This window comes from Lonchura striata, chromosome 17 (genome assembly GCF_046129695.1).
Source record: "Lonchura striata isolate bLonStr1 chromosome 17, bLonStr1.mat, whole genome shotgun sequence".
Lineage (NCBI taxonomy): Eukaryota > Metazoa > Chordata > Aves > Passeriformes > Estrildidae > Lonchura > Lonchura striata.
The window spans coordinates 6,040,738-6,054,350 of NC_134619.1; the positions used below are offsets into that span (position 1 = coordinate 6,040,738).

A 13,613-nucleotide genomic window follows, 5' to 3' on the forward strand; every position below is an offset into this window, starting at 1 on the left:
AGTGACATCAGGCTGTAAATCACCTCTGTCCTTCAGTGCTACGTGGGCATAACTAAGACAAGCAGATGTTCTTGCCATCCATTAGTGTCCTTTGGAATTTTACAGCCAACACATGGATCATAGAGCCTTAGAATGGTTTGGTTGGAAGGGACCTTAAAGCTCATCTCATTCCAACCACCTGCCATGGGCAGGGACACCTTGGATGGATGGGGCAGCCACAGCTTCCCTGTGCTACGGCCCCACCACCCCCACAGGGAAGAATTTTTCTCCTCAAAATTCTTTGAAACTGCAAAAGAAGGGATAAGGATGAAGGAGAATAAGGCTCTGATACATGAAACTCTGCAAATGCAGAATAATTCTGATCGGAAGTCTTTGCAGAGTTTTGGTAGGTGGCTCTTTTTTTGCAGTTCTGGAAGTGCTTCTCTGGTTCCAGCTCTGGTTACTAAACAGCTTGAGGGCTTGCCTGTGAGTCACTTGAAGGTGTCAGTTATCTGTGGATCCCATGAGAGGGCAGCTCTCTTCATCCCTGACTTCAGAAGAAAGGAATATTAGCAGAGTAATTGGCAAAGATGACATAAATTACAACTTGAGTGCTGGTTTAAACTCCACAGCTCTTGGAGGAATTGGTTGTGTCTCTGCCAGACAGCAGCTTTCCCAGGGAACAGAATGTCACCACCATGCCAAATGAGGGCTTGTCTGGATTCAAGGTATCATTGGCTTTGCTTTGCCTCTATAAATACAGCAGAAACTCATAGTTTAAATAGATATGGTAATCTGAGAAGATAAAACACCAGCTCAGTGCTGCAACACTTATTTCCTCCAAATTCACCTGAGTGTGACTGGAACCTAAGCGAGGCTGGAGCTGCACCAACTATTTCTGGGGCTAACCCTACTGAGCAGTGTGGGAATGGTGAATGGCTTTTCCACCCCAGGGAAAGGGAGCAGCTGGTTTATCTCCTGCGGGGAAATGGCCCTTCAGAACCAGGTGCCACGTTGTTTTTGGAGAAGCATCTCCAGCGATGTCTGTCCCCAACAGAGGGCACTCCGAAACTGGAGATAAGGGAAGCCACCGCCTCCAGCTGCTCCTGGATAATGCTGGGGATGGGCTGGGGTGGGATGGGCTGGCAGTCCCTGCTCTCGCAGGGCACGGGCACTGTCACCTTGAGGGACTCAGGGTGGGTCTAGCACAAGCAGACCACGGGAGGAGTTCTTAAGGCATGAGGAGGAATGACTCTACTAATAAAACCTGGAGGAGATAAAGTGTGGAATATGACCCTTGGTAGCTTTGTTTATTCTCAGACTGATTTTTTTTTTTCCTTATGATGAATGGCAGTCACTGATACTGCATTGTTATAGGCTTACCTGAAGATGGGCTTGGTGTTTACTTCTGGTTAATTGGTGGTTTATGCTACAATGAACACAGGCAATTGAGGGGTAGTTCTGAAGTGATTCAGTCATCACATTTTTATTTCATTCATCTTTACTAGTGTCTATGAAAGCCAAGAGACAATGCTGTTAAATGCAGAGTTTGATGCTTCATCTCTTTAGAGTGCTTGGTAATGAGTTTTGATCAGTTTAATTGGTGAAAGTGGCATCAAGGCTTGGTCAGCTGGAGAGGTGTAGTGTTAAAAACATATAGATCTCAATTCCAGAAATTCCCTCCTTTACCTTCTAGAGGAATTGCTGCCTGAAATTACCAGTAAAATGTTCCAGGTATTCAGAGCTGAAACTGTGCTTTTTCCACCATCTATGCTGATTTTTGATTGCTCCCAAACAAGGCTGACAAAGACTGCTGGTATCTGATTGATAATACTCTCTCTGAGGAAAAGAAACCATATTAAACCTAAAATGTGTGAAGTCAGTGCTTAATGAGAAAAGGAAAGATTAATTTGCAAAGCCCCAAACAAATGCAAACTTTCCTGAGAAAATCTCATTGAATAGAGGTTGTGTATTCTTTGTCTCTTTTTGTTTTTCTGCCTCTCCAGGGACCATCAGGTTGGCAGACAGGAATGTGTGTGATCCATAAAGAAAGTGAATAAAGGAGAGGTGGAGAAAGAATTCTAAGTGTGTGCACACTGCTGTGTATGATCTCAAAATGGAGAGCAGCTTGTGTTTCACTGCTATTTTTAACTCAGTAGTGACACTATCACTAATAAGGGAGGTACTTATTACTCTTACTTATTACTCTTTTGTCATGCAGAGCTGTCAGGGTTGACCTTTTTTCTTTAAGGTATTAAACTAGGATGAAACTAGTTGTCTGTTTTGCACAGTGAGAAGCTGTGGATTTTGGTGCCTAAAATAAGGGAAAAAACACCCTACAAAAAACAACATTTTTACTTGCAGCTGCACCCAAGCAGAACTCGGGATGTTTGGCTATCTGAAATAGAAGCAAAAAATACTTTCTCAGTGCATGTACATTTGGGTTTATAAGAGTGGATTTTGCTTCCTGGGCCCTGTGGGATGAGACAAAAAAAAAAAAAAAAAAACCAAAAAAACTGCATCATTCTGTCTTTGATTTAGCACTTAATGTTTTTATTTTTTATTTAATTTTTCCCTCACACTTCTCCCTAGCATAGCTTCAAGCTTGACCCTTCTGAAAAACATTTCTCAAAAAATGCCAAGTAATCCCAAACAAATTAGGCAAGACAATAATGAATTACAACAGCACTTGAAGTACCAGCCCAAAAATACCAGGGCTGGCTGACAACTGCTCCTCCTCTGCTTTTGACACGTAACATGCTGGGAGACACAGCTAACAAAGCTGACTTGGTTTTGTTCTTCTTTTTAATCAACTGCTGCAGCTCATTAATGCAACTTAATTACACTTGCATTTCCCCTTCAGCCCTTTCCCTCCCCACAAAAAGCTTGTCACAAATGAGACTCTTCCAGCAGGCTGTTTCCATGGAATAGGCGTGGCTGTAGGTGATGAAGGCACCTCTGATCCATGAGGAACTGGGGCTTTTCCAGGGCCTGCAGCAGGATTCAGCTACACCAGGGTTAATTCAACGTAGCTGGGCAGTCCCAGAGTAAGCTACAGCTGCTCCAAGCATGGCTGGGCTGGTTGGAACGGGGTGAAGCTGAGTGAAGAGCTGATGGCTGCCGTAGTTTCCAGCTGCTCAGCGTTACAGGAGTCAGGCCACAGCACCCTGAGCTCCAGGACAAAGCTGCTGCCATGTCTACAGAGAACGAGCAAGGGCTCCTGGCTGGGTGGGGACAAAGGAGGGAGAAGTTCTCATCTCTAACTTGGAACCCGACAATGCCTAAGTAACTCGGGTGTAAAGAGCCCCCACCTCATTTTACACAGGCAGGGAGGATGTGAAGTCGTGTTAGGGGATTTAGGCTCTGTTCAGAAAAAGGGGAGGACGCTAACTACAGAAGGTATGAAATGTCCCAGGGTGTTGGGCAGTGCTTCCTTCTTCTGGATCCGTGGCACAAGGAAGCAGCTCCGACTTGAACTGCAGCTCTTGAGAGGCTCTTGGTGAACTTGCTCTGCCAGAGGTCTTTAGGCCTGTGCCACTTCTGGGCCAGTACCAGCAGACTGTGGTAGGAAAGGTTCGTCAGGGCACTTGGAGGATTAAAAACCAACCGTGTGGCCGTTCTTTGATGTACATTCATTGCGTTTGAAAAGGAGACAAGGAACAAAAAAACGGAGTGGAGTTCACCATCCTGCATTTCCTTTGCCAAAGATCCAGGCCCCAGGGGACTGTTTCCTGCAGCACCTTTGGTGGAGTGCAAGGTTTATCCATCCTCTGGCTCCTCTTCACTTACGCAGGCCTGGAAAAGGGGGAAAAAAGGTGAAGGCAGGCTGTGAGTGTGGAGCAAGTACCCAACTGCTTTCTTTATGTGGCAGAAATGGTGTGGAAATAATGAGGACAATTTTTTCTTTCCTCTTCTGGACTTTTAAATATTATTTACTACAGATGAGGAATAGGATTGAGAGCTCAGAAGTAATGTGGTTAAGTAGTCTTCAAGCCTGGAAAGAATGCAATGCATATGTCAGACCTGAATATGCTGCAGTTAGGCTCAAGTGTTAGATCTATGGATCCTCAGCGTTTGGAGCTGCATAAACTTTGGTTAGAAACTTAAAAAGCTAAGGGTCATCTCTAGGATAAAGGAGCTGCTTGAAATTGCAGTCAAGTGCTTTTTGTGTAGGTGCAGCAGGATAAGCAGATCTACTTTTGGAGCCAGCAGTAAAGGTGAGTGAATGCTTTTGGCTGGAACATCACCTCTTACACATGCAGCTTCAGGATGATCAAAAGAGTTTGCAAATTCATGTTGTTTGTTTGGGGAAAAGTCTACCTAGAAAGAGAAGCAGAAGTGTTTTGTGTTTTTTTCTCTCCTCAGAACAAAGTGGGATTTTTTTCCTGTTTAAGTTTCCTTTGTAAATTATTCTGCTTATCAAAGTTTGGAGAAGATAGCTGGAATAGAAATTCTAAAGGAGTTTTCCTTCCCCTCCTTCTTATTCCCATGTTTCAGTCTTGGACTCTGACTTTTTGACTTAATGTTACTTGTGTGCTTGTACATATTGATGTATTGAAGAACCCACTTTAAGCCAGTAGGGGATGATGGTTGTATGGGGACAAATCCTTTAATGCTCACAGCAGCTTCGTGCCTGTGGCCAGCAGACTGTGGCCCATCAGGGACCATTAAGGTGAGCAGTTGCCAACAGGAGCCTCAGATCCCTCAATTAACCAATGCCTCCTGTTGCTGCCCTGTCAATACTGAGGTCTCCATCTGGTAAAAGTCACACCCTGTGTTAACACAGGGCCCTTTCCATTGGTAGATCTGAGGAAAGTCCATAAAATCTGGCTACACAACTCTAATTAAAGCTCTGAAGCCCCTAAAGTGATGCAGTACTTGAGGTGCCAGATCAGCTTTAGGGGTGAACTCAACTTGTGAGGTGCAGATCCCTGCTCAGCCTTACAAACACAATCTTAAAAGGCAGGAAGATCTAGTGCTTGTCCCTGTACCTTTTAAATAAACAGAGATCACCTCCTATCATCCAGCAGGTTCTTGATTTAGCACTACCCTGTGTAGAAAATCATGCTTTGAGGCTATTCTGCTTTATAATCGAGACTGCACAGTGCTGCCTTCCAAAACAAATTTGGAGAGTGATGTCAGGAAACTGAAAGGATTCAGCAGGCAGGGGATGCTGACAAATGCTCAGGATGCTCTGGGTACTTGGCAGGTAGTGCAGGGGCTTGGAGAGAACAGCTTGAGTGAGAAATGTCAAAGCTGGCTTGGCCAGCACTTCCAGTTATTGGTGCAAAAATGCTTTTTTGCCTCAAGTGATAAGAATTCTGTTACTACAAATGAACAAACAAGAAGAAAAGCAACCCAGGGCTGTGCAGCACAAGGGGAGACAGCAGGCACAGCCTGAACTTGTGCTTCAGTTGAGGGAAGAATTCAACCCTTTCTTCCTAAAAACTCACCAGAAATACTCTCTTTTAACCTCAGGTGAGCAACTTTGTCTTTCCAGAAGTGATTTACTATCCTTTGGATAAGTATTTTGACACAGAAGCTCAGGCACTGAAGACTTTAAAATGTCTTCTATCAAGAGTGATAATATATTATTATTATTAAATAATTAGTGTGGTGCCTTGATTGGCAATCAGCACTGAGTTAAGGGCAATTCTTTTGTGCAGTAAAACCACCAGAACAATTTTTTTCATTATAGTTTGAGCCTCTTTTACTTAAGGTTGTGACTTCAAACAGTAACTATCACAACCAAAGTTCCCCAGAGTCAATGAAATGTGGAACAAAAGCAGTTGTGGAACTTGAAACAGAAATAATGACTTTATTTTTAGAATACCATTGTTGCTGTGTGAGTGTCCAAGGTGTGAACTGAGATGAGCACTCTTAAATCTTGTCTTTGTAAACAACAGCACAAAATGATGGTTGATTGTTGTCGGTGTCTTTTTTTTAAAGAGAAAAGTAACACCTGACTTGAAAAATTTCTGAGGTTTTCCACTGATTGGAGGCTGAAAGCTGAGGTCAGGGAGATCATTATGATAAAACTTGGACATAACTGGATTATGGTGTGGAAGTACCTATTATCAGAAACAGTTTGGGGAGGTGTGTTTTCCTCCTGGCAGGAGGCAAAGGTATTTCAGAACTTCTTTCAGTGCTGTGGCTGGAAGCTGAAGGCCAGAACTGGGGTGCACAGTTTGAATGCTGAATTCAGCAGCTCATGTCATTGTTCTGTGGGGTCGCAGATCTCTGAAAACTCATACTCAGATCTCTAAAAACTCATAAATTCAGAGATATGAAAAAGAGAGATTTGAAAAAAATGCAGGAAAGGGCACAGTGGGAGGAAAGAATGTGGTATCATCACAAAAGGATAGGTAAAATGGGAATCAATAGGAACATTCCATTAGGGAATGAAGGAAAGTGATCCTATTAGAGTAAGTGTGGTAGCCCAGAAAATGCATCTGACTGCAGCCAAGGGGTTGATGCCATCCTAAAATGAAGGTTCCTGCTTGCAGTCAGCTCCAAGTGATCAGTTGTTGAATAAATTTGGTTTCATTCAGCATTTCCGTCAACAAAAAGGAGTTCAAACCAGAAACCCCATGGTCCTTAGCTCTTCTTAAACTTAAATTTCAAATAGGTTGGATGTATTTGTTGTTTTGCATCTTTTTGAAGAGGATATATATATATATATATATATATATATATATATATATATAAAAATACCTGCCTTCAAGTCATCAGTAAATGATTTTTGCAGCTGGACAAGGGTATCTGGCAGTCAGTGCCCCAGCCTGCAACACTCCATGGCACCATAACCTGGGAATGAATTATCCCTTCCTTCCCTCACTCCCATTCACACACATGGAAGAGAGGCAATAGGATGAAATAAATAAACAAAAATTGCTATTTGGTGGCTGCTGAAATTTATACAGCGTCGCATTATCTCCAGCTCAGCAGCTGTTTTCGCCTTCTGTTAGCCTCAAAGAAATATTATTTTGTGCTGGCAGAAAATATCAACAGAGAAGTGATGGGCTAAAGAATGGGAGGGAAGAACAACAAAATTCTCTGTGGACTTAAGCAGCAGCTTCCCCTCTTACTGAGGCCCTGGAAGAAAGTTTTACATTGCTAACTTCTCTTTATATTACGATCTCCCCATATGGGAATCTTCATTTAGAAGTGACAGCTTCTTCCACAGAAAGCAGAATTGGTCATTTTAAAAATGACCAATTTAAAAAAAGCAGCCCAAACCCTATACTGTAAAAATGTGATGCTTTTTCAGCATGCTGCTGCATCCAGCTAGTAAATCAGGGAGCTGCTTAAAGCTGCAAAGCTTCTGCAGACTATGAAAAATTCCACCCCACTGTGACAAAATGAGAGAGAAATCAATATTTAATCTCCTGTAGCATCCCTTGTAATAACACTAGAGAACCCCCAAAGTTACAGGGAATTCAATGGCTTTGCAGAAATTACTTGCGCTGAAGTGACAAAGTGGGCAGCAAGTCCTTATGAAACTAGAGGGGCACATCTACCACTCTACCTCAAGGAAGTTTTTCTTTCTCAGCCCCACTATTTTCCACCACACTCATATTCTTCTTTTTGGCAGGATTCTGGTAATATTGTTCCTGAAAAACAGCCTTGCTCAGCAGCTGCTGTATACAACTTCCATGTGTTGAACTGCCTCTTGCATATCCATTTAAAGAATATAAAATCAGATCTCGTTGCTGCTTTAAACAGACAGAACTGGTCTTTGTGTTTGAGGATCTCATTAAGAACCAGCTTTTAAGTGGACAGAGTGAAATTGTGATCTTGTGCCTCAGGGAGCAGAAATGGGAATTCAACAGCGGCCCTTCATTATTGGTATGAGAGAAGGTGCTATGGACAACTCCCCTTTCTGCTCTCAGCTGAACTCTTGGGCTGCCCCACACGTGGAAGGTTCTGTTCTTCGAGGCAACAGAATTTAAAATTATTTTGGAGCTGAGAAAGGGCAGCTTTACACCTTCTGGTGCCCATTTGTTCATTCCTTCCATGCCTGAAAACCCTGTTGGAGAAATTAACCTACAAGGATGAAAAAGCCCAAACCTGTGGTACCCTTGAGCCATGAAACCAAGGAGCACGTGGAGTGTCTTAGCACAGATGATACTTACAGGTATGTCTGCTTGAACAAAAGGTTGGTGGGTTTTTCATTGACATGGTAGAGAGGAAATGGATCAAATCCACCAATGAAATCAACTGAAAAAAAATTAAAACTCAAATAAACAAACAAACATGGCCAGAAAGTTGAAGGGAAATGAAAGGAAGGCTTGATGAATGTCATGGCATAAACACAAAAATTAGTGACAGAACAGAAAAGTGATTTTTTCAGGTATGGATTTCTGGAAGCTCCTGGGATGTGCAAGCATGCCAAAGAGGAGATTTGAGCAAACACAAAACTTAAAGCAGAGCTAACAAAGACCCTAGAAAAGCCTTGGGTATTGCCACCACGCTGTGACTGCACGTGAGAGGAGCAGACAAAGGCAGAGCTGAGGGGAGGAAGCTGGAGAACAGCTCTGGAGCGAGTGCCAGGGACAGGCTGGCAGCACAGCCCTCCCTGTGAAGGTTACACAGCAAAGTGGGAACTTTCTTGCCCCACTTGTCTTTCCTGCAAGACAACAGAGCAGCTTTGGAAAACTGCAACCAGCTCATTATCTCCAGCTCTGGTATTTTTTGCATCCCCTCTGCCAAGTGGATTTCTTTGAATTGTGCACAGCCAGGAACAATGCTTCCCTTCTCCAGGGCTCACGGAAGGGCAGCATAGCTCAGCGGGGAGAGCTCTGAGTGACAATTCCCTTAGAAACCAGGGAAGAATTTTCCAAGGCTGTCTCAGTTCCCTGGATTTCAGGCCAAGGCTGCAGCACAGAGCTGGCCAGGGCAGGAGGGTGTGAGGTGCTGTGATTTGTCACTGACCTCGCAGGCCTTGTAAAACCCTTTAAAACTGACCCAGTTTGGATCATTTTTTGATGCCAAGTTAGTACATTTTGTATGGAAGTGTGAAAACCATCCTGTCCAAGTGCCATTTAAAAATAACTGGTGAGTTTTATTAACTATTTAAGTGCCTGTTAACTTTTCTTTCCTGAAGGTGGCACTATTATTTTAAATTTAAGCTGAAGATATTTGAGGGTTTTTTGCTGATCAAATAATAGAAGAAATATTTACTAATATACAGGATGTGAAAATACCCAAACTTCTTAAAATATATTTAGAAACCTAAGGACAACAGATTCTGAAAAATTCCATCTTGATGGAGAGCTTCAGGCTGATACTGTGATTTTGGGACAACTGGAGGTAATGAGTGAAATCTGCAGAGGTTCTAACTTAATTGTGGAGATAATTCCTAAACAGTTTCAATGAAACTTTACCTTTTCTCAGGCACTTTTGAAAGTGTTTGAGTATTCTAAAATCAAAACAGGCTGCCATTTTAAACAAAACCAAGATATTAACTTTATTACCTCAGTTGTAGAACGCCTAAATTGGGAAACTTTAAAGAATTGCAATTTTCAGTCACTCTCAAGTACCTTGAACAAACAAGTCTTATCATCTGAACACACAAGAATGAGGGCAATCAAAATCCAAGACACTTATAAAAAAAATCTGAAGTGTGGTTCCTTGTGATTCACTACATTGCATTAGCACATCTAAAATATTCTTGCCCACAATTCAGCATTAGTAGGTCCCTACTGCTGTGTTTTCTCATGAAAATCACGTTAACATGAGCTTCTGATTAATGTGCCTCTGCACTTATAATTACTTCATGCTGCATATCAAAGCAACATTTAAAGGAAACCACAAATGGAAGAGAAAATTAAAACGCAGCTCAAATTTATTCAGGTCACTGGAAGGATCTACTCCTGTGAGTGTGAAATATTGATGGTTTGTCATTGTTAATTATTCAAGCTGGCATTTTAACTCCAAGCTGGGAAACTGGGAGGGAAAGTGAATTTGTTAGTGGGAAGAAAAATACATATCCTGAAATTACCAGCTCTGTGTTTCCTAGATAAAGCTTCCTTCCATGCTGTTGCCTCTCCTAACAGATCCCTACTATAAAAATTAGTTCTGTCAAGTTATTGCTTTACAATATTCAGCAGGGGCTCAGAACTGGAGCTATTTAGCTAATAGAAGAGCTATAGCCTAATTTAAAAAGTATTACTATAATGTAGCACCTTCTCTAAGTGCACTGCCAAGCTCTAAAGAAATGATCAATAAAGCCAGGAGAATGAGTTCAGCCAGGAAGGAAGAAAGAAAAAAACATAAGGACAAGGCAGATAAGTAATGCATCTCCTCTCACTCCTATGAAAACACATTCTTCACATACTTTCAAATATTCAGTTCAAAGCTGTTGTTTTCCAGCTCTCCTCCATGCCAGCTGCTCTTTAAAACAACAAAGCTACTTGCACAAACCTAACCAATGCCTTAAAAGAATTGATACTTGGATATAAATCTTTTGGATGAGATTCTTTGCTGGAGTAAACTGGCTTAGACCCAACACTTTGCCAAGCAGATCTAACTTTGCATTTACTTTATGCATCCATTTTTCTGTTTGTAAAAATATTGGTCTCAAAGAGCATTTTAGAGGGACAAAGCAATCCAGGAGCAGCTGGATACCTGCACAGGTCCCACAGACCCTGACACCTGTCACAGTGACTGGCTGTCACTGAAGAGATTTGTGTACCCAACATGAGCGAGCTGGCTCCTTCCCCCTCCTAATTCAAACACAGCACTTCCTCTGCTCTTAAATTAGTGGTCAGATTGGTTCTTGGCAAGAACTCTCATGGTCTGCTTCACCCTCAGCTCGTGGCACATGAGACTCTGCAGGTCTCCCACTCGAGCCCTGGGCTGAAAGCTTTGCTGTAGGTACTTTTAATCACAGCAGTAATATTTCAGAGCCATTATTCTCAGGCTATAGGAGCTTGAGAACAGAAGCAGCTACCCATTTTCTCCAAGGCTTAGTCCAGCTGAAAAGCCAAAACCAAGCTCTTTTTGTGCTCTAAGTGTAGAAGAATTACAGCATCTAACACAGAGTGACACAGGGGGAAAAACCCTCACGGTAAAAGTAGCTGATCCTTGAGGGGTAGTTAGTGCCAAAACACACAGAGGCAGAGATGGAAAGAAGTCTGATGGCAGCTCAGTCCTGACAGACAAACATCTGAAAAATAAAATTTACTAAAACCTTTGCCAAGGGATCTGTTGATAAATACTTACAGCTGTCTTCTTCTTCTGTAAAAACACTAACCACGTAACAGGCGTACACAAAGCCCACCAGCTGGAAAAGAGAGAGAATAAATTATTTTAGCATCAGCCAGTGTGAGCCTGGTCAGAACCCACTGGGCACAACTTCAACAGGCACTCTTTACACTCAGCTTGGCAGCATTTCTGTAACTGTGGAGCCAAGCCATATTTGCTGGAGGCAGGTGTGGGTGTCAGGGAAGGCACTGATGGAGCACACCCAAAGCTTCAGAAGGAAAACTTGTCAGACCCATCCTCACCTTCAGTTGCTTAAATTATTGGCAAGAACATGGGTTGGCTTTGTTGAAACTGAAGCTCCTGTGCTAAGTTAAGTCTCTGTAAGAAGTGATGGGGAGACAGGAGAGGGCCTTGTGGGACAGACAACAATAGAGCTTGAATGAGAACTCGTCAGCTCAGCATTCCTGTCATATGGGGTAAATTACCAATTAGAGGTGAGTAGTTTTTATGCAGATGAAATAGAAAATTAGTTAACCATAAGGATGGTGCTGTACTGGCAGACATGTTCAGACACCAAAATCTTTAGTAACTTGGTAGTTTCTAGAAACTCTAAAGTATCAGAGCTGCTTTACAACAGCTCACTATCAGGCTCACTATCAAGGTGTTCCTCAGTCTAAACACAGAAACAAACTCCTGCTACTATGGGAGTTAAGCATTCCAGATGCAGCAGGGTCTTATTTTGCTTTGCCTTCTTCCTGTTAATCAAATATCCTCTCCATCCTTCATTTCACATCTTTACATAACACCCCACTTAGCGAGATCTTGGTTGACAGTAACTGCATTAGTAAAGTTATTGTGAGGCATAATTGTTTTCCACTGTGAACTCAATTCCTGGGAACAAGAGTCAGCCTGTAACACACAGTGACTCACTCCAAGTGGAGACAGAATGATGCATGGGAGGGCTTGAAAAGTAGAGTCCATTCATTTCTAATATGACAGAAAAATACATCACACCCGAAAACAAAAGGCAAGATAATGAGATTTCTGCTGGGGAGTTTTACAGTATTTGTGGTTCCTCCAGCTCTCCCTGACAAAACATGCCTTGTTGGGAGGAAATTGAATGTTTTTGTAGCATCACTAAACCCTGTTTTTCCTTTGAAGATTTTTCTACAGTCATCTGAAAGAGAAGACAGCTTACTCCTTTCCTCTTGGGTGAGCCTTATGGGAGCACATCCCAGAAACTCAGTGGAGGAAGGGCAGCTCTGGGGACTCCCTCATTCCTCTGCTGGGCATTTCTGAAACCAAGGCTGCTTCAGGATAAGCTCCTGTGTGCTACAGGGAAACATAAATCCTCTGGCCACATGCAATGGCCAATCTCATTGTAGCTGCTGCCTTTTAGAATTGTGTCAGAATGGAGCTATCACTGTTTAAGGCAGACAAATCAAAACCAAACAGAATATCATAGATTTTTCCTCTCTCCTATGGCTCGTACTGTAGTACCATAAACCCTGGAAATTGTTTTTTTTTTTCCCTGAAGTTTGTGGCAGTTTTTGGGCAGGTCAGGGCAACGAAGCTGGGCAGGGCTCTGGGACACAAATTTGATGAGGAATGGCTGAGAGGGCTCAGGAGAAGAGGCTGAGGAAGGACTTTAATGCTCCCTGTGACTCCCTAGAAAGAGGTTGTAGCCAGGTAAAGGTTTTCTTCTCCCAAGAAACAAGCAGAAAATAGGAAATGGCCTCAAGTTGTGCCAGGGGAGGTTTGGATTGGATATTGGGGAATATTTCATCATTAAAAGAGTTATCCAGCCCTGGCAGAGGCTGCCCAGGGCAGTGGTGGAGTCACCATCCCTGGAGGCATTTAAAAGACAAGTAGATGTGGCACCTGGGGCCAGGTTCAGTGGTGGGGCTGGCAGTGCTGGGGGAGCTCGATGGCCTGGGGCAGCTTTGCCGGGCCCAGGGATCGCAGGGCTCCGGGTCCGGGCTCTGGCCGTGGTGCTGAAGCCCCGGGGATGCAGGATCTGAAGAGATGCTCTTGGAAAAACAGCAGTGCGTCCTGCACATCCCAGCACTCCAGGAGAGGTGCAACCAGCCTTCTGCACACCCTGATCTCCAGCATAAAGGCACTGGAACCCAAGTAACAAAGTGGGAGTGTGCTCACACACATCCTCTGTGCTTGCTCTGGCATTTTTACAGTTACAAGATCCAGCCTCTTACATCAGGTCAAATAACACAATTTACACAAATATCCAGGCAGGAAAGATGCACCCTTGTTGGAATCCTGGATGCTGAGAATTTTAAAAGCTAAAAGGCACAGATCCACAGGAGAACACTGCATTTGACCTGCGGTCGTGGAACATGCTTTTAAAGTTGATTAATAGCACTGGGATTATGGGTGTGTAGTTGGTTAGAAGTATGTAATATCACAGG

The 13,613-nt window shown here is 43.1% G+C and overlaps 1 protein-coding gene across 3 annotated transcripts in view; it reads right to left on the bottom strand.

The window, feature by feature from the left end:
- Positions 1-1,435: 1,435 nt before the first annotated feature.
- The window catches only part of NKAIN4 (sodium/potassium transporting ATPase interacting 4), a 51,381-nt gene continuing 39,203 nt past the window's right edge, over positions 1,436-13,613 (bottom strand). Inside the window, exons 5-8 of one of the 3 annotated variants that reach the window (XR_002465169.3) lie at positions 11,206-11,266; positions 8,115-8,199; positions 4,227-4,299; positions 1,436-3,774 (exon numbers count right to left, since the gene is read on the bottom strand). Coding sequence is in view for 2 of the 3 variants with exons in the window: in XM_021527252.3 (XP_021382927.1) it covers positions 3,765-3,774; positions 8,115-8,199; positions 11,206-11,266 (156 nt within the window). In the remaining variant the exon portion in view is untranslated. The remainder of the gene's footprint in view (positions 3,775-4,226; positions 4,300-8,114; positions 8,200-11,205; positions 11,267-13,613) is intronic. The other 2 variants (XM_021527252.3, XM_021527254.3) reach the window with 2 other exon arrangements.